This window comes from Equus caballus, chromosome 1, assembly GCF_041296265.1.
Source record: "Equus caballus isolate H_3958 breed thoroughbred chromosome 1, TB-T2T, whole genome shotgun sequence".
Taxonomy (NCBI): Eukaryota; Metazoa; Chordata; class Mammalia; order Perissodactyla; family Equidae; genus Equus; species Equus caballus.
In genome coordinates this window covers 86,943,398-86,964,078 of record NC_091684.1, presented here as the reverse complement: position 1 = coordinate 86,964,078, position 20,681 = coordinate 86,943,398, and the positions used below count along the sequence as shown (strand labels likewise).

General features: G+C 47.5%; 1 protein-coding gene across 4 annotated transcripts in view; it reads left to right on the top strand.

Annotated features, from left to right (window-relative positions):
* GPR137B (G protein-coupled receptor 137B) overlaps positions 1-20,681 on the top strand; it is a 51,100-nt gene that overhangs the window by 17,355 nt on the left and 13,064 nt on the right. Inside the window, exons 2-6 of one of the 4 annotated variants that reach the window (XM_070228889.1) lie at positions 3,539-3,588; positions 11,380-11,602; positions 13,777-13,926; positions 16,634-16,762; positions 18,023-18,144. In XM_070228889.1, the coding sequence (XP_070084990.1) occupies positions 3,539-3,588; positions 11,380-11,602; positions 13,777-13,926; positions 16,634-16,762; positions 18,023-18,034 (564 nt within the window). In that variant the 3' untranslated portion in view covers positions 18,035-18,144. Of the gene's footprint in view, positions 1-3,538; positions 3,589-11,379; positions 11,603-13,776; positions 13,927-16,633; positions 16,763-18,022; positions 18,145-20,681 lie in introns of those variants that run through there. The other 3 variants (XM_023647052.2, XM_023647062.2, XM_023647070.2) reach the window with 3 other exon arrangements.

Sequence of the window (20,681 nt, the reverse complement as noted above, 5' to 3'; positions counted from 1 at the left end):
TGTAACCCTGCTGCAGACCACGTGTTTCGTGTGAAGATTCACGGCATAGATTAGCCTCTTAAAGGCTTTCGGAATTCCTGCAGGGAAAAGCTGTTTAGTCTAGCAGTTTCTAAATTTGGTCACTTGACACTTATTTCCAGTAACCTTTATTAATTCCTGATTCTGTGGGAACACCTTGAGAAGTCCTGCCTCCGAATAAATTCTCGTAAGTGGAATTGTTAGGGCAAAGCATATGATTGTTCATGAGGCTTGAATCCTGGACCAAATATTTCACAGTTGTGGCTGGGAACGCTGTCCTTCATTGTGTTCCGGGAAGGGTGTTCTGGGGTCCAGGCTGGCCTTAGAGGCCATCCTGCCACCCCTGACCTGTTCAGTCCACCCGCCACCAAACGTGCAGATGGAGCTGCAGGGGCCAGGAACTGAGGGAAGTAAAGAAATGTGTCCTGTCTTATTCATAAAGGAGGATGGTGGGGAGGTAGGCTGTACTTCCAGTTAAGAGAGTGCACCTGCCTCTGCAGCTGTTGGCTGGGTGTGTCATTCTGTGGGTCCCAGGCCCTGGGGACCTGGCGTTGGCTGAGAGGTGGGAGCCAAGTTAGCCATGAGTTGACCCTGATCTGCCCCTGCTCTCTCATGCCATCCTGTGGGACCAGGAGCTGCGTGTGGAAGATGAGGCAGCGTGTGGCCAACGAGCAGAGAAGAGCTGACGTGCCCCGCCACGGGGCTGAGCCCACGTCTCACAAAATAGTGACCTGAGCTCTGACCGTCAGCGGCTGGAGCCTTTCGGCTTTGCATCTCCTCTTTTCATCTCCTCGGTCCAAGTCTTAGCTCTCCAGGAGACTAGAAGCCTGTTGAAGGCAGGACTGGTCATATTTTTCTTTCATGCCTGGTGGCACTTTGCACAGAGTGGAGTCATAGGGCAGGTCCCCTAGTTGGACCACAGCAGAGGGGATGCCATCCCATGGACTGCCCTGTGGCAGTGCCCGGGAGCACTGCTAGAGGCCACTGTGTGTAAGCGTAAATGGAGTGACTTGAACTGAGTGACCTGCCACTGAGTAAGCCCCGAGTGTGGCAGGATACTAAAACAGTATCTGCATAGTTCCTTGACAAGGTCAGGCACTTTCTTAAGACACTGCAGTTTCTTCCCCTCGCTTTGATTGATATCTGTGAAGTCTCTCACTTATTGAAAGTAGGTTCACCAAGTGCTGTGTAACCAGGAGCGTGCTTCTGAGAGCGGGTGTTGCTATATGTTGGGTGAATCAGTGTTACATGTTGTAACAGAACTTTGGATGGTGTATAAATCTATTCCTTGTTCCTAAGAGAGGTTGTTTTGTAACCTTTCTTCTGTGGCCTGCAGAGAAATGCCAAAGGTGAGTGACTTGCCGAAAATCCCAAGGGAGGTTGTCAGCTAAAGCTGAGCTCAGGACCCTTTTAAAGTAAGAGCAATGTACTCAGGCCATCTATTTGTGTTATTACCAGATACTTTAGTTTATTTATGATGTAAACCCTTACCTCCTCCCTTCTTCCAGAGAAAATTTAGGACGGAGACAAAACTCATGTCAGAAAGCAGATAATTCTGCCATAAGTTTGGAAGGCTTAGATGTGAAGCTCTGAAAACGTGTTTTTAAAAAGGGGTGGGGGGTGGCTTTGCTTATTGTAAAACCTGTAGGAATTCCTGGGGTTCCTTTCTCTCCCCCAGATGTGGATTCTGTGGGTTGGAGGCCTCGGTTGGCAGCTCAGTGCTGGAGTGGGACATGCAGTGTCAGTGCGTCTCCGTGGGGTTGGCCCGGGACTTGGAGCTGCCCTGTCTCTGCTCCTAGCACCATACCTGACCTCTTGGTGTCGTCTGACTATTGTGATCACCTATTTCAATTTGTTTTAAATTAGAGATTACAGAGCTATTCAAGAGTATGAGGTCAGGCTGTTTCATTCTCTTTAGATCAGCATTTCTCTGGAGGTGGTCCTTGGGCTAGCCTAGTCGGAATCACACTGGGTGGGGAGCTTAATTAAAATGCAGATTCCTGGGCCTGCCCCACCTCACCAATGGCATCTCTGAAGGTGGGGCCGTGGGACTTGCATCTTTAACACGGTCCCCAGGTGACTCTTGTGCACTCCTAAGTCTGAGAGCCACAACTGAAGGCCCACGGCAGAAGGTCTTCTAAAGGCTCCCAAATGGAAGTGCCTTCTCCTCTTGCCTAGGTATTCTGGGAATTGGGCCGGAGTCACCTTGGAGGGTCCCCACCCCTTGTGACATCTGCACCAGCAGACTGGGCCAGGCACTTGGGATCCCCCAAGGGTTTTCCTGGGCTTTCTTTCAACCCTCCCTGCAGCAAACCAGTTTCTCGCTGCTTCCTCCTCAGACAAGGGGATGTAACCCCTGTGTGCCCCGGGTCCCCAAGCTGCCTGCCCTTCCTCCCCTCCCACTTACCATGCTCCTGCTCCCCATCCTCTTTCCTTGTCCTTCACTACTTACACCTCAGGCAGTGGTTCCCCCCTTAGACACATCTTTGCAGGGACTGAGCAAATCCTGAGAGAAGGACCAAGTGCAAAGAGAGCTGAGAAGAGTGTGACTGGGGAGTTAGTGAGGAGAGGTGGGGCCAGGGACACTGCAGCCTGCAGGGCCAGCGCAGGGAAGGCTGAGGCCGAGGCGCAGGGGGCGTGCTTGGAGGCAGGAACGCAGGTCTTCTGGTGCCCCCCAGATCACCTCTGAGAAAGTGTGCTCTCTTTCTACTCTTCCACACCCTCCCTTTCCTTCTCCCAGTGCTGCTCCCCCCCACTAAACACTGGGGATCCAGGATGGCAAATGATGAGCGTATGTTCTGCTTCTCCACCTTCCTCCTCCAGCCCCCGGCTTGCCCCTGACACCCGAGTGACCGTGACCCGCCTGGGCCTCCCTCTGAAGCTTTGTGCACACACTGTGCGCACACACAGCCATAGCACTGGGCTGGAGCTTGAGCTCACACTTCTCTCTCCTCTTCACCTTCTCGGAGCCTCCACCAGGCCGGCCGCTGTGCCCTCACAGACGCCTTAGCAGTTGTGCAGGCTGCTGAGGATCTGGAGAAATTCCAGCACACAACCTTTCTCCTGTAGAAAATGATCGAGTTTCAGACTTCCATAGTCCAGGGACCTTTTAAGTGTGCTGCAAAGCGTGAGGCGTGGTAAATGGACACAGTACTCCAACAACATTAATTTGATGCCAGTGAAAATTCTCGTAAAGTATGAGGATGGACTGTTTATCTCTAGGAGAAGTATAGGTTCAAATGTGAATCTGAAAATAAGAGAAGTACTTGGCAGTAGTAGACGAGTAATGGCTTTACTTTTTTTTTTTTAACCATTTTTAAATACCTTTATTTTAAAATTGTATGCACAGCCTAAAAAATGTGCCCCTTAACAAACTTTCTCTCAAAGCAGACGTCTCAATTTCAGAAACTGCACCCCCGCGCCTGGGCACGAAGGGAAAGGGGGTTTCCAAGCGATGAGATCAGCGTGTTGGTGTCATCGTATTGTGTCCCCAACTTGCCATATTTTTCTATCGTTGCAGGTGATTTTCAAAGCCAAGTCAAAATATTCTCCAGAATTACTCAAATACCGGTAAGTACCCCGGGGCACTTCTCTGTGTCATGGCGGGTGAAAGACTCACATGGCGACCGTTTTCCCCTGCTGGGGTTTGCACACGTCACTTCCCTGGGAGCTGCCGGAAGCAGTCCCGCTTGCTGAGGGTTGGACTGCCAGCGTCGTGTCCATTGCCCCTAAGGGTCGGCTCATTGAATCGTGACCTCCTAGGGCTTGCAGCCCATTTCTCTGTTTAGAAACAAGAGCCTGGTGGTGCCTTTCATCTGAACCTTCCGGAGGCCCTTGTGAGGTAAAGGGCCCCACAGAGGTAAGAAGGTTCCTTGAAGGTGCCAACTGCTGGCCGGGTGTCCCTCCCTGCTCTGAGTGCAGGGGCAGCTGTGGCAGAGCCTTGTCCCTGCAGCCCTGCCCTCCGCCTGGTGGCCTGACCCACCTCGGCTCTGCTGCTGACTGCTGGCAGGCACTGGTTTCTGGAACTCTGCAGTGCGTTGTATGGTTACCATGACTGGCCGCATTGCCGCCCGTTTGGGTCTCCATCCACATCCGGCAGATGTACGGTTGACTGGTACTCAGGCACCTGAGGCAGAGGTGTGGTCTGTGTCCTTGAGAAGTGCGCACTCTGTGAAGATGTCCTAAACAACACTCAAACTCCTGGAATCAGGCAAAGCAGCACACGTGACGTGTCGAGAGCGTGGCAGTCTCAGCCACAGGCTGCTGTGAACTGTGGGAGTCACAGCAATTGTGTGGACGAAGTGAGGCCTGTGTGTGGCTGAACAGGAGAGGCTTGTGATCTGGAAGGGAGTGCCTTAAATCGCAGGCCAAATTCACGTGAAGACGTGGATATACCTGTTTCTCTGTGGACAGGGTCCCTAGCTTTCCCCAGATTTTCAGAGAGGTCTGTGACTCTCCAACAGCCAAGAACCAGGGACTTAAAGAATGGTCAGACTGGCCAGAGGGGGAGGGGGACAGGGCGTCCAGAAGGCGTGAGGCCGGTGTGGCGTGAGTCAGGGTGTGCTGATGTCCCGCCCAGGAGAGCTCCACTGCTGTGGGCAAACATGTCTGCAAAGGTGGCTTTGACCATTACCTGCTTGAGTCAAAATGAAAATTTAAGTATTTTGTTACTTTGAAAATATGTAAAAATGTAGGGGCCGGCCCAGTAGCACAGCAGTTAAGTTCACACATTCTGCTTCAGTGGCCCGGGGTTCTCCAGTTTGGATCCTGGGTGTGGACCTATGCACTGCTTATCAAGCCATGCTGTGGCAGGCGTCCCACATATAAAGTAGAGGAACATGGGCACGGATGTTAGCTCAGGGCCAGTCTTCCTCAGCAAAAAAGAGGAGGATTGGCAGCAGATGTTAGTTCAGGGCTAATCTTCCTCAAAAAACAAAAAAGTATACATATTATATTTTATTTAAATGTACCTCATCTTAAAGAGACTATTTCTTTAAAATTCTGGAGGTGTATGTTTTAATCTCCATTTTATGTCCAAGGAAACTGAAGTTCAGGAAGTTACACAGCAGTCCTCAGGCTGAGAGACGAGTGACGAGACTCGTGGCACAGAAAACAAAGTCTGGGACTGTCAACTGGGACTTCTGAGTCCACCGTGGGATGACATTGGTCCTAAGGAGCACAGTTGACAGTCCCAAGTCCAAGCAGACGACTCCCTCCCTTCTCTCATAACAAAAGAGCTAACCCGTCTTCTGCGTCTGCAGTCTGGCGCTCCAACCCCTCGACCGGAAATGTAGATCTGCTGGGGGGCCTGGGGAGCAGAGAATGAATGAAGATTGGGGTGAGGGGAGAATGCCCTGGTTGGAGCACGGAGCCAGTCTTATCTTGGAAATGGTTGATTGAGGCTGCAGTAATGGTGTCTTCTAGAAGGGAAATGTGAAAGCACTGGTGGGAAAGGACAAGTGTTTTCAAAGTTCTCAAGCCCTGAACACTTGGGGGATGGGGGCTTTCGGCTGAGAAGACATGTGAGAGGATGTGTGCATGGGACAGTACTTGATCCCTGAACTGACAGCAAGAGAGGCTGTGCGAGTGTGTGACTGCCTCATTGGGAGAGGTCTGAAGAGATGCAGGGACAAGAAGGGGAGCAATGCAGTTGGATCCTGATGTTAAAGGTGGGATTTGTGGGCCCGAGAAGCTAAGAATTTCTTGAAGCCAGGAGGTGAGGTTTCAGTGGGAGAAGCTGTTAACGCAGATCTAGTAACTTAGTTGCCAAGTGTACAGAAATCCTAGGCGTTCTTTGTATTTCGGCACATCTTTAGTCTCCTCTGTTTAGTTCCCGGTTTCTCTTAAGCCAGATGCCACTGTGGATATTTCAGGCTACGATTTATCCCTCGAGATGGTTTGATACTTCGGCTTCAAAGTAGACTGGCTTCCCTAATTTAATCACGACACATTTGAAGTGAGTCACAAGCCATTTGTCTAGAACTATCTGAGACTTCTCACCCCAAGCTACTCCTATGGCGGTTCTGTGTTTTTGAAGATAATTTATGTTCAACCCAGCCAAGAGCCCTTTTATTTTTCACGTACAGTCTCCCTTTCACTAACACGTCTGCCAGCTCTTTTTGCTGGAGCCGGTGCCCATTTGACTCGGTTTTCCTCTTTCTTGGTCTATATTTTTTAATCTTTGGCTTAAGAAATGTGAACATTGGGTGTGGGAGTGCTCAAGTGTTGAAACATTTTCAACTGTTTTCCCTCCATTTTTTATTCTTTTAATAAATAAAGACTATAACGAGCCGGGCTTTGCTGACAATAACAGGCTTCCGTCTAGCAGGTGGTCCTGTAGGCCCAGAGTAGGATTTGGTAGACGGAAGTCGGGGGCAGGACGGTTTTAGACAGAAAGGTCAGCTTGTGTAAAGACAGGGAAGTGGGGACGCCTGGACGGGTGGGGACAGCAGTAGACTGGCTTAATTAGCACATGTGGCCCTGGGGTGCATGGGATTGGGGGCGCAAGGGTGGGGTGTAGGGCGGAGGTGGGTTAGGAAACTGTGACACTGGTTCTGGCCAGAAGGCGTGAGGCAGTGCGGTGGTGAGGGTGGGAAGGGGCGCAGCTAGGGGATTGGGAATAAAGAATGTGTTGAACTTGACGCCTGATCAAACGGGAGCGTGGGGGTGGAATCAAAGATCTTTAGCGTTTAGGAGTCTGCAAAAAATTATGGTGGCATTCTGGTCATTAGGAAGGCTCAGGGCAGTGCTGGAGGAGGAAGATTAGGCACTGAACTTTGGACGTGGCCTGGGTGACGGGGCCTCCAGGGCAGGCTCACTGGGACAGGAGGCTGGCCTTAGCACAGAGGCAGCGGCCGAGACAAGAGCTTTCTGAACCTGGTTGGACAAAAGCTGCGAGTGAGGGTGCAGGAGGGAGCGTGTGTCCCCTGGACGAGGGCATAGAGGAGAGTCGAGAGGAGAGGAAGGGGAAGCGGGAGGGGAGGAAAGGGAAGCGGGCCTCCGTGGCCTGGTGGTGGGGAGGATGCAGAGCTTGGGGGACTGTGGAGCGAAGGGAAGGCGGCTCCGGCAGGTGGGGAGGGTGCAGGTCTTGTGGGCTCAGAGACTGCGGGGTCAGCAGGGGCCCGGCAGAGCCCAGTTACCAGGGGCTGATCCTGATCTCAGTGTCTGTGGAGGAAGTGATGATGGGAGGAAGTGAAGCCTTTTTCTGAAAGTTGCTGTTAAGAAGGGTGAGACCTTGGGGCTCAGTGGGGGAGGTCAGAGGAGAAAGTTGACACCAGCTGCAGGCTCCTTGGATCCTCAGAGCAGCTCCTTGATGCAGGACGGGAGGCGTCCCCTCTGCCTCACAGATGAGGACATGTGCTGAGAGCCTGTCGTGATGTCACAGTTCTATCTCCACACCGTTCTCTCTGTCACGCCAGGCAGATGAGGGCAGGGGGAGGGGAAGAAAGGAGGGTGAAGGCGAGGCTTGGTGGCCATTGTGTGACAATCCAGGATGGAAAGGGCGGCAGGGAGCCACACCACATGAGCGTTCATGGGTGCCGCACCCTCTGTATGGCGAGCTGTGCCTGGCTTCCTCCCCTTTAGCCTTTCGGTACTTTCCCAACATCCTCTAGTGGTCGTGTATTACTTTTACAATAAAGAGGAATAAGAATTTATATCCACACTAGTGTTGAAAACAACAGCCACGAGGAGTCATCTGGAAAAGCTAAATATCCAGATTGTGCCTTGTCCGGAGGCTCATTGCTGTCATATGAATAGAAAGTGTGGTGCACACTAGCAAGGCTCCAGAAACAATAGGGCTGATTCCAGAAGCTGCATGATTCCATCCTTTTGTGTTCTTCACAAAAGCACAGCAGATAATGATAAAACAATAAAAAATAAAAACGCAGATTTTTGGTGACTCCCAAATGATGCTGCCTTTGTCTCTCTCTCCATGCCTTTTGATTTTCCCCACCACTGTGAGAACAGGGAGGGGAAAAGGTAAAAATCATAATAATTCACTGTGAGCCGGGCACTGTGCTGACTGCCCCCAACGCATCCTTTGCCCGGCCCCCTCAACAGCCCTGCGAGACAGGCACAGAACTCCTGCCTTGTGTGTTGTGGAGGAGGAAGCTGGAGCCGGGCCTGGTTTGGTACCTGGCCCAGGCTCACACGCACGTTGCACAATTTCCTGATTAAGGCACACCACAGATTACAGGAAGAGAAGCAACAGTCCTGCATCAAATGAAGGCTGTCCATGTTGCAAGATGCTCCTGATCTCAGCAATGGGGAAATGTGAGCAGAGCGTCCTAGGCTTGAAGGATAGGGCAGCCTGCTGGGCAGTTCCCCTGAGCCCAGCATGGCCTTTGGGCGCTGGGGACACGTTGGGGGCTGCCGCTCCTGAGCTCAGTCTGCCCTGCGTACTGTGGAGGTAACTACCAGCAGGTGTGACAGGGAAGGACAGTGGGCAGTAGGGAGCGCCGCTGGCTCCTGGTTTAAGGAGAGACTTGTTGGTTGAGAAGCAGCTGGCCTGAAGGAGCTGGGGGTGAGCAGTCCGTGGGGAGGGAGCAGCAGGGACCGTGACACTCCGTGAGAGATTGAGGTGGGTTGGGAGGGCCTTGACCAGTGATCACGTCCTGTGAAAGAGCCTGTCCTTGGCAACTAATTCATGTGTACTTTAACAAAAAAATTTGTGTGTTTGAAAAGCTTTGAGTGCATAACTACACCTGAAGTTGAATCTCCGAGACTTCGAAGCATGGCCCACTCCACCCTCAAGGGGTGCAACTCCAGGGCCCCCCTTCACACGAGATGCTGCCGCAGGACAGTGGGTGGCGGCTCTGACCACCCCATGCCCCTCTTGTCTATCTCTTGTCTCCTTTCATGGCCCCACACTGTGTCCAGCTCCCGCCGTTCCCCATCATCATGCCTCAGGCCTGCCGCCCTCCTCGGCTCCTTGGGGCCACCAGCTCCCCTGCCTGCAGCCCCTTCATCCGTCCAGGCTCCACACTGTGCCCAGATCATCTTTCTCAGACCCAGACGTGGCCACGTCTGTCACTCCTTTGCTTATCAGCCTTGTGTGTTCCCCGGTGTCTCCTGACCCGGGTTTCTCTCCACCCCGTCCACCTCCCCTGTGGGCCTGCACTCAGGCCCAGCAGACCCTGGCCAGCCCAGGCGGAGCGTGCTCTCTCTTGCCTTCCCTCTGGGTACCCAGCAGACTGTCTGCTCTGTCCCTGCCCTGTGCTCTGTCCATCCCCCCAGCATCTTCCTGCCACGCTGCCGCCCACGCCCCAGCCATGCCTTCTCATCTCCTCATCTCAGCATCCGCCCATGGAGTAACAGCCCCCAGTCCTTTCTCTCTACCTTGGAAGGTGCGATTCTTCAATTTTAGGTTGTTCTCCCGAGGAAGGAGAAGACCTAATGACAGCTGCGATGGAGTGTTTAGAGGAAAGAAAGGCGCGGCCCTTGCCCAGATAGTGAATGAAATGCTTTTAGGTTCACAATGCACATCTCCACCTGGACTGACACTTTCCTTCTTCCTTCCCTCCCTCTTAAACGTATTTATTGAGCTCCTGCTGTATACAGTGTGGATCGAGTGGGGTAAGGAAAGAGCCAGAATCTCCATCTTCATGGAGCTTGCTGCCTAGGTGGAGGCCGGCCTCCGTCAGACCGTTGTCCGTATGCTTTATTGTAAGCTGTGACAATTCTGTGAGGCTCGAATCCAGGGGATAGAAAAGCAGATATCAGAGACCTGATGGGGCGTGTGTGTGTCTGTGTGTGTGTGTGTGTCTGTGTCAGTAAGGGGGGTGCAGGAGAGAGTCAGGAAAGGCTTCTTTGAAGAAGTGATATTTGAGCTAAGATCTGAAGGATGAGAAGGAGTGAGGTAGGCAGAGTTTCTTTGGTAGAATTTGAGTTCTGGAAATTGTGTGAGAGACTTTGCCCATGGATAGTAAATTATTAATTGCAAGACATAAAATCTAATTCAGATTAGCCTGGGTTAGGGGTTTATTGCATCACCTTGACATCTGAAGGCAGGAGGTTCAGCTGCAGCTCCAGCTTTGCCCTCCCCCCCCCGACCCCGTCCCTCTCTCTCCCCCCTCCCCCTCCCCCTCCCCATCCTTCTCCTCCTCTCCCTCCTCTCCCTCCTTCCCTCCCTCCCTCACCTGTCTCCTGTCAGTGGCATGATGTCTGGAGCTGGGACTAGAGTCCAGGTTTCTGTGTCCCAGTCTCTGATGCCTTTGAAGACACCAACCTCACTCTCTCGCTTCAAAACCGTTTCTGATGGATGGATTTCTGCTTTTGGACTCGCACACATATTCAGCTCAAACCAGTCTATTTTTGAGCCAAACAAGTCTGTTCTTTATTTGCATGCCTACTGAATGATGTCTACCTGAAGTAAACGTGATACGGACAGTCCTAAAGAGAAACTTGAGGCTGCTGATTTTGCTCTTAGTAAATCTGAGAAGTCTTTATTCCAGACCTCCCACAGGTCCCTTAGGAAGCGTCTAGGTCTGAGAAACCGCAAGTTAAAAATGGCCAATCACGTGGACAGCTTGTGCCTGTCCAGCCTCAGGTGAGGTGCTGTGGCAGATTTTTAACCAGAGCAGACCACTGCATCCAAGAGTGAGTGTTCCCAGGTAAAAGTGAGTGCTACCCAGGGGCTGGCCTGGTGGTGTAGTGGTTAGGTTCACACACTCCGCTTCAGTGGCCAGGGTTCGCGGGTTTGGATCCCAGGCGTGGACCTAGCACCACTCATCAAACCGTGCTGTGATGGCGTCCCACATACAAAATAGAGGAAGGTTAGCACAGATGTTAGCTCAGGGCCAATCTTCCTCAGCAAAAAAAAAAAGAGTGAGTGTTACCTAGACCCAGTGACATTTTGGAGGTAAAACCCTTTATAAACATTTTCTCATTTAATCCTCACAAACAACCAGCAAGGTAGGTATCGTTGAGACTCTTTTCAGATTACGATGCTCAGGCTCACACAGGTTGATTTTGCCCAAGTTCACAGAGTGCAGAGTTGTCAGCGCTCGTGGGAACAAGCTCTGACTCTGTGCCCTGCTCTTTCTCTCTGTGTATCCTGTGAGCAATGAGTGTTTGGGGGGCGCGTCAGCTGATATGTCCTCATCTCGTCCAATCCTCACCCCCTCCCAGAGACAGGGGAAGTGGGCTCAGAGAGGTAAAGTGCCTTCCTGGAGGCACAGTTGGTTGAATCCGGGAATGGCTGTCTCCAAGGTCCAAACTCTTAAGTGTTTGTTAACTTTGGGGTGTGTTCTGCTTCTAGCAGTTAACCAAACAATATCACAGTTTCCTTCTGGAATGATCCAGAGCATACAGCCAGCGTGCAGGGAATGGTGCCTTCAGTTTCTCTCTGGTCCCTTCCAGGTTACCCCTCTACCTGGCCTCGCTCTTCATCAGTCTCGTTTTCCTGTTGGTGAATTTAACCTGCGCCGTGTTGGTGAAGACTGGACATTGGGAGAGGAAGGTGATTGTCTCCGTGCGTGTGGCCATTAATGACACGCTCTTCGTGCTGTGTGCCGTTTCTCTCTCCATCTGTCTCTACAAAATTTCTAAGATGTCCTTAGCCAACATTTACTTGGAGTCTAAGGTAAGGTAGAAACGTGGTGAGATCCCTCCATTAAACTTGTTGTAAAAATAGTTTCCTGGTTTGCAAACAGAACTCAACATAGCCCTCTCTCACTGACCTCCTGCAAATGATTAGCCATGGTGCGATTGACAAACACGCAGGCGTGTAGCTCACTGAACTTTGGATGCAAGGAGAGTTCCATTCCTGGTGGCTCCAAGTGGAGTGGAGTGTGCAGAATTGCTGGCAGAGAATTCAGTCTCTGGTTTATAGATACAGTGTTTTAACCAACAGTTTAAAGGCCTAGTGGGATTGATTGTGCTAATAATATTAATAGAAGCACACTTCTTGTGTTAGCCTGTGTTCCCGGCACTTTTATAAGCGCTCCACGCGTACAGACTAAGGTAATCCTCACATCTCTATGGGAGTAGCTATTATCCCCACTTTATAGATCAGGAAACTGAGGCACACAGAGGGCAGTTGCTTGCCCCAGGTTACGCAGCTGGCAGGGGCAGAGCTGAGATTCGGACCAGGCGGTGGCTCCAGCGTCTGTCCTCTTCACTGCCCGTCGTTCTGCTGTGGAGACTCAGAATCAGGCTCACCCCTGGATTGGCTGTGTCCTCAAGAGGGTTCTCCTTAACCCTGGAAACTGCTCCTGGAGTTGGGGACAACATTCGTCTCACGCTGATTGCTCAGAAATGGGGCCAGACATGATGTGAGAGGAGCTCTTATTTCGCTGCTGTGCCTCCCCCCTCTGGAATGTCTGTTTTCTCCTCCCCTTTCCCCGGGGTTATAAAGGGCAGATATGCTGCCTGGAGCTGTGGCCAAAGTGCCTCTGAGCAGCCTGAGCCCCAGCTCTGCCTTCACTGAGAAGCCTAGTGGAGTGTGGAGGCCGGGGACGGGGTGCCTGGGGCTCTCACTGGCTGGGGGACCACGGCCCCACCAGTCGCTTCATCTCTCGGGGCCTTGGATTTCTCACTTGTGCAATGGCTGAGTGATCTCTGTAGCTCCTCTGCTTCTGTTCAGTGACTCTGTGTTCTGTGGCATCCCCTGTGTCTGCCTTCTTGGCCACATGGCCCATCTGGTGGTGATAGATCTTGGTCTGAAGGTTGGGAGGCAGCTGTGTCTCCCACATACTGTGTCTTCAGGAGTGGTCAGTAGATTAAAATCTGTGCCTCTAACTTCAAAAATACCAAGCCTTTAATCAGGGCGTCCTGTGATTTGGCTGAACCCTTTGCAAAATCCCAAAAGTTAGTGTGGCAGAAGAGTTTTTTCATTTATAAATTTTGAGGAATTTTAAACTTGATTTTGCCGTAACTTTCTCTGTTGTTTATGTTGTGTCCCATATAGGGGCTATCTAAGGCTTTTAAAAACAGAATTGTGGTTTTCACGGGAGGGGTTAAATTTTAGATTGTCAGAATACCACTTAGGTCACCCCTGTGGCAAACAAGCTCACAATGTGTTGCTGGCAAAATAAAATAATATCTTGGATTTAGTTAATGACTTCCAAATGCAAAACTCAAAAATCAATTTCAGTGTTTTGGTTATGTGAACTATCTGTTTCTAGCTAGAGGTCCTTCAACTGATTTTGGAAATTGCTGGCTTCATAAATTGGGGCACAAATCACTGATTTCCACATAATTCCAAGCCCTGAGTCACATGGGGACTCCACTGCTCCCGGCGTAGCAGATTCTGGGTTTTGAGGATGCGCTCACTGCCCAGAGCCACTGCCAGCAGCACTGCTCTCTCCAGCCACCATCCGTCTGAGGTTGCTTGGTTGTCCCCAAGCCAGAGGCCCGGTACTGGGCTCCTAAGATGAGTGGGTCCTCTCGGAGCTGAGCAGAGGCTCTCAGAGACTTAACAAAATGAGCCATCTGACTTTCTTGTTCTTAGAAACCTAGGCCGTAGGCAAATGGCCAGTATTTTAGTACTGTTAAAGGCATCTCCAAATCAAGTTGCAGGTTTTGAAGCATCTATGTGGACATGAATTTGAAATTGTAGGAAGGGGTGTGGAATGAGTTGAGGTTTGCGGTGAGGATTGAGTTCTGAGGGTGGAGGGTCTGACAGAGGGTTGGAGGAGACTGAGTGCCTCTGAGATCCGAAGGGTGTACCAGGTCCAAACACAGGCCCTGTTCTGGGGGGAGGCTGGTGTCCTGGACCTGGAATGGGCGCACCTCTCATGGCTCCCACTTTTCCAGGGCTCCTCCGTGTGTCAAGTGACTGCCATCGGTGTGACCGTCATCCTGCTTTATGCCTCCCGAGCTTGCTACAACCTGTTCATCTTGTCATTTTCTCAGAGCAACAACGTCCACTCCTTTGATTACGACTGGTATAATGTGTCAGACCAGGTCAGTGGGGGCCCCTAGGGCGTCACCTGAATGCTTTGCTTTGCAGCATCCCATGTGGCAGAGGGGGATGAGTTCCTTGCTTCTGCTGCTAAATAGCTGGGCGACCTTGAGAGTCACTTACCTGTGTGGTATCTGCATCCTCATCTGTTAAATGGGATCATAGTACCTGCCTTGTTCCAGCTCTGGTCTTCTGAGAAAACTGGGAGAGATATATATGTATACACACACCAAGACACACACACACACTTCTCCTTTCTACTTTCTAGGGCTCCTGTCGAGAAGTACTTAATTTTTTTTTAAAGCACTTCCATGTAAATGTAAGATGGTCTTTTTAAAGGGTGAAATTTGCAGAGGTAAAACAAATTGTATTCAGGTTTCAGAAAATACATAAAACTGTGAAGTTAAGAGAATTTTTTTAATGGAGCATGTACACTCACAACATTTGAGGAAATCTAGACAACAGTAACTGAGGATACTCAGGTATTATTAAAAGCTAATTTTATCAGTGATCTCAATATGATACTTTTTAAAAAAATCTATTCCAGAAATTCATAAATTATAAAGCAAATGAACCAAGGTAGTGAAATATCATTTGGCATCCATGTTCACAATAGTTCAAAATAAAAAAGAATGAGCATGAGTTAGCATTCTCTCATTTGAGGAATACTGATTCTTTGTCTCTGGCCCTGGACAAAGGGCTGGGGATATGAACATGAACAGATTCACTTCTTGCTGTAGGAGTTTATATCCACTGAGGAAAAGAGACACACAGATAAGCCATTACGATAAAGAAATAGAACTTCTGTAGTAGGAGTCTACTGGATTGAATTGCAAAAGCACCTTAGCTTTTCCTGGAAAAATGCTGAATACCCAGCTATATACAAGTCCACTTCTAAAATCCCAACAGTGCTCAAAACCTGGCCTGAGGGGGCCAGCCTGGTGGTGTAGTGGATAAGATTGTGTGCTCTGCTTTGGCGGCCTGGGGTTCACTGGTTTGCATCCTGGGCGTGGACCTACACACTGCTCATCAAGCCATGCTGTGGCAGCATCCCACATAGAAGAACTGGAAGGACTCACACTAGGATATACAACTATGTACTGGGGCTTTGGGAAGGGAAAAAAAGAGGAAGATTGGCAATAGATGTTAGCTCAGGGCCAATCTTCCTCACCAAGGAAAACAAAAAAAACCAGACTGAATTAAGACTCTGGAAGAAAGAGTAAAATGACCATGATAAGTTTAACCTGAAGGATAAGGTAAACTTCAGAAGAGGGACATGCAAGGTATTATAATTAGGAAGGATTAAAACAACAATAACCACCACCACCCCCCCAACCCAAACCCAAACCATAAATATAGGATGGGAAGAAGTTGGGCAAGGCACTGCTAAAGGTGTGCCCTTTTTTGAGAAAATCAAATATATAAAAATCTAAACTTTAAATAATGATAAATTAGAGACATCATAATACACAAAGGATTTTTTATTGTAGTAAAATATACATAAGATCTACTCTTTTAACCATTTGTAAGTGTACAATTCAGTGGCATTGAGTACATTCACATTACTGTGCAATCATCAGCACCATCCATCTCTGGAATTTTATCATCTTCTCAAACTGAAACTCTGTACCCATTAAACAACAAGAGATTTGGTTTTAACAAAATAAATATTTAAATTTTTCTTTCAATTATAATTATAGTAAGTTATAATCTTGTAATTATAACAAATTTAAAATATCACAACTTTTTAAATTTTGTGGTTTTTAGGGGATACTTATTTATAGATATCTAAACCTGTGTGTTACGACCAAAATAATCTTGGAGCAAGCAGAACAAATGGCCTCGCCTTGCACACGTTATTCGTGTAGGATGGAAAAAGAACAACAGACTACTGAGACATATTAGAGATGGAATATGAGAGCAAAGTTGGAGAGTAATCTTTCTGAGGAATAGCATGATTAGTTTCGTTTACTGTACTTTAAATATGATGTAACACAGGAGGAAAAAGGCAATCGGCCCTTTTTGGCTTAATTTTGGCACATTATCGTTCTTTGAAATGATGGCCTTACTGATGGTGTTGCCCAAACCCAGCTGAGCACGTTCCTCACACACCTTCCATCTGCCCTGTGGTGCGAGGGAGACACCGTGACACCAAGTCAATTCGGCCATCTCACTGGACCAGAAGCCAGACATCCTGGACTCTGGGAATTTTTTTCTAGACAATCTAGCCTGCAATAAGCTTTAAAGGTTAAATAGGACATAGTTAATGTGAAGAGAAGTTTAAAAATTGACATGTTCATCCTAGGAGTGAGACCAAGGGTCACAGTCATGTGCTGCTCCCAAGGATTTGAGAGGAGGCAAAGTAACATTCTTATTATTGACTTGTTGAAAAAAATAAAATCAGCTTCAACTTGAGAGACTTAATGTGGACATAAAGAAGATTTTGGAGAGTGAAGTAATAAAACACCAGAGATTAGCAGATTCTGTCTTTGAATATTTTGAAGAGGATAATTATCCATCCTGTATGGTTTAACCCCCAACCGGAGGTCTGGACCATTACTATTACTTGATTTCAACATGCACATCTTAGGGGAAAGGAATGAGGTCGTATTAGAATTAGTCTCTGTTCACATTGGAAAGACTCAAATCAAACTTGTTTCCTCTGCCCTCAGTCTAGTGACTCTCCTTTTTCTCCCTCTCTTTCAACAGGCAGATCTGAAGAATCAGCTGGGAGATGCCGGCTATGTAGTATTTGGAGTGGTCCTTTTTGTGTGGGAGCTCTTACCTACCACCTTAGTAGTTTACTTCTTCCGAGTTAGGAATCCTACAAAGGACCTTGTAAGTAAACCATTTTCTATTTGCAGAAAATATCTCCTAATTCTAATCATAAAACATATACAGTCAGGATTTTTTCTTAGATTTTCAATCGAGAGCCTCTTCCATCCTATTGTGATATAAAAAGTTCCCTTGTCTATTTAATTGAGACTTTCTTTTCTCTTGATTCTCTTTTGAGGGAAGTATGTTCTTCAGTTTAGCTTTATTTCACAAAAGAAATGAAATTACATCTCAAGCCCTGGAGCTCGTGATTAACTCTCCCAATGCAACAACATCCTCACTAGTATTTGAGCTGTCACTTGCCATGAACCAAATATAAGTTTTACTTTTAGCAAAGGAAAATAGAGAACAGTAATTCAGGTCTTCACCCCTGTGTTCTGCTGGCTGGGGATTAGGGATTGGCGTAATAGGGAAATAAAAACATTATTGTGGGGGCCAGCCTGGAGGTGTAGTGGTTAAGTTCATGCGCTCCACTTTGGTGGTCCAGGGTTCGTGGGTTCGGATCCCACACACTCTCATTAAGCCATGCTGAGGTGGTTTCCCACATACAAAATAGAGGAAGACTGGCACGGATGTTAGCTCAGGGCCAATCTGCTTCACCACACACACACACACACACACACAAATTGTTGTGAAGAATACTAGAGCCACTCCCCAGTATGGTCGTATTTCTGCTCAGCCAACTTTATATAAGTGTCTTCATGAGGGCAAGTCAGAAAACAAAAAACCTGGTAGACTGAGGGAGCTCCTGGGCACCCTGCTCCATAAATTATTCCAGTGGCACTAACTAGTGGTGGAACTTTGAATCACTGCGTTATGAAACCCACAGAAAAGTAGAATGAATGGTTTTTGGCCAATGTGAGCAAAGTGTGGGTGGTACAGAAAGCATAGATACAATACCAACCTGTTGTGTTTTATCTTGTTTTTTCTTATTCATCTCTAGTAGTCACTCGTGAGCCAGGAATAGAAGAAAAAGAAGTGAGACAGGAGTCGGGTGGGTGGTGGAGAAGCACAGCCTGAGTGAGGCCCCTTGAAGAGAGAATGGCCGTGGGCAAAGTTTTCTAGTTCTCAGGATCGGTTTCCTCCCTTTTCACTATTTTTAGCTGCAGAGCAGTGGTTCTGCACTTTATCTGAGCTTTACTTGCTTTGGGAAAACCTGTAAAGTCAGATCCCAAACACTGCCTCATCGCTGGGAAAGGAATGTGTGAAAGGCTGCCGATTCTAGGCTGAGTCCAGCGCCTTGTTTCCCTTCCTTCTCTGCAGACAGACAGCTGAAGTTTTCTGGGAACCTTTGACTAAGGGAGAAGAGAGGAGTCTCTTCGGGAAAAATCCTAGTGCTCACCGAGTGCTCCCCTGGGCCCCCCACGTGCCTTTTCATCACCTGGTTTTCATCTCTAGTGTTTCAGAGGCTTAGCTACTGTACTCCCTACACCCAAGGCAGTCTGATGAGAGAGTACACACCTGAATCCTAGGGAGTCAGAGCTAATGTGATATTGTTCAAAGTACCATTTTATTAAATGAGTACAGAATAATTTTGATAGTCTAATCTGTCCTCTCAGATCTCATTGTCTAGGGAAACGTCATCTTTAGCGCACTCTGTATATAGAGGTACTTGGCTATTGTATTGGAATATATCTACCGTTTCGGGTATTTTCTGGGGTCGTTCTCAAACTTTTTGGTCTCAGGACACTTTACACTGATAAATTATAGAGAATCCCAAAAACCTTTTGTTTGGAGGTGTGTTTGTGCGTGTGCGAAATTTTTTTAAATGCTTATTTATTCATTAAAAATAATAAACTCATCATGTTACCATAAAACATTTTTATGAAAAAGAACTATGTTTTTCAAAAGAAAATAAATTAGTGAGAAGAGTAGTATTGCTTTAAAATTTTGTGGCTCTTTTTAATGTCAGGCTTCAGATACAGACAAGATTCTCGTATCTGCTTCTGCATTCAGTGTGTTGTGATATGTTGTTTTTTGGAGTACATGGACACAGAGATAGGTGGTGGCAAAAAACAGGAGGATTTTAATAGCCTTTTAATGTAATTGTGAATATTCTTCTTTGCTACTACACCCAAACTCAAGAAGTTGTAATTTCTTACAAGTTAGTTGCAATATAGGATCTAAAACCTTATCAGTGAACTTCTCAGATTGTGTTATATATCAACATGCGTTGGTTTATCTTGCACTTTGATGGAACTTTTCTCCATGCGTGGTTTTGTAATATGATGCATTGGTCATTTGGAAAATGTTGGTTTACCAAGTTATGCTGATCTTCCACATGTTAAGTTTTCATTATACAATACCAAAAAAAAAAAATCTGGTCTCCTCAGAAAAATCTTTAAGTATTGGGAAGCTGTCAAGCCAACCTTGTGGTAGGGAATACACATTTTCCAAAGCTTTAATTTTTGCTTAAAAGCTCGGATTTGATCAGTGGTAACAAGTACTGTCACTTGTTCTCCTTGATGTGACAGCTCACTTCCCTCACTTTGAGACAGTGTCTGCCGAATCTCCACGTCTGAAGAAGCGTGGTCTGTCTGAGTTCTCTCAGGCTGCGTGAAACCGTAGCTACAGCTCAAACAGCTGTACAAGTGCTTTTCCTCAAAACAGTCATCTTGGGACAGAAGTGCCTTATGCATACTTTCCATTTTCTCACACAGAATGTTAAAAAGACAGGCTTAAGGGCTGAGATTTAATTAATAACTTTTACTGCTCCGTCAGGACATTAAGCGAAACTGGTTTTGTAACTGTGATTGGTGGTGAACACGGCCGCTGCTCGTGCGGTGGGTGCTGCTGCTTTGATCAGTGGTAACGCGGCCGCACTTTTGCTCACCACTGCTTTTGCGCCATCAGTGCAAATGCCGACACGATGGAAAAGGCAAATACCATCTTAATATGCTAATTTTGAAAATAGCTCTGACCTTGTGGATCCCTGAAGGGATCTCAGGGACCTCCAGCAGTCCATGGACCACACTGCCCCACAGTAGCACATGTGTGAATTCAAATGATTCTTTATGCCCTAAACGACATTATCTCCTAATTTAGCGTGAGGGAGTGGACTCAGTATGAAGGATGCATAATCACAAATAGAAAAACATTTTTCCTTTGTTATATTCTACCTATGAAGTAACTCTCATTAGCAGGTAACTTGACTGTCCAGTTTGGCTTGGTGGAGCACCAGTGTTGTTCATAAATATCCTTGGGCAAGACTACCAGAGTTACTGCCATTATTACATACAGAGTTTGGTAAAAACAGCTAACACTTGTAACTGTTTGTATATACTAGGCTTTGATCTAAGCACTTTAAATATATTAAATTCTTTAATTCTCACAATAACCCTGTGAGGCAAAACGATTATACTCATGCTTAGATGAGGAAACTGAGGCTGAAGGCTACATGGCTAGTAGGAGACAGCGCCAGGATTCACACCAAGGCAGTCGGCTCCTGAGTCCATGATGTTCATTACTCTGCTACCCTGTGGCTTTCCTTAGCATACTAAGGTTTGGAGAAGAAACTAAATGTCTGTTATGTATGACTTAATAATAATCTTATTACTATCTATAACTTCTGTAATTGGAGAAAAAACAGTCTAATATTCTTTTGGGGAGAAATTTATAATTTAACTGATATTCATTGGCTTTATTTTTTTAATGAATAACTTTGACAAGTAACATTGTATAAATTTAATGTGTACAGTGTGTTACTTTGATACATTTATGTATTGTACTGTGATTGCCATTGTAGTGATATTTATCACATTACATAATTATAGTACAATATTGTCTGTATTCATTATACTGTGCACTAGATCTCTATGGCTTATTTACTACTTGCTACAAGTTTGTATCCTTAAAACTCAATCTTATCCTCCCTCCCATCATCCTCTGGTAACCATCATTTTACTCCGTTTTTTACAAGTTT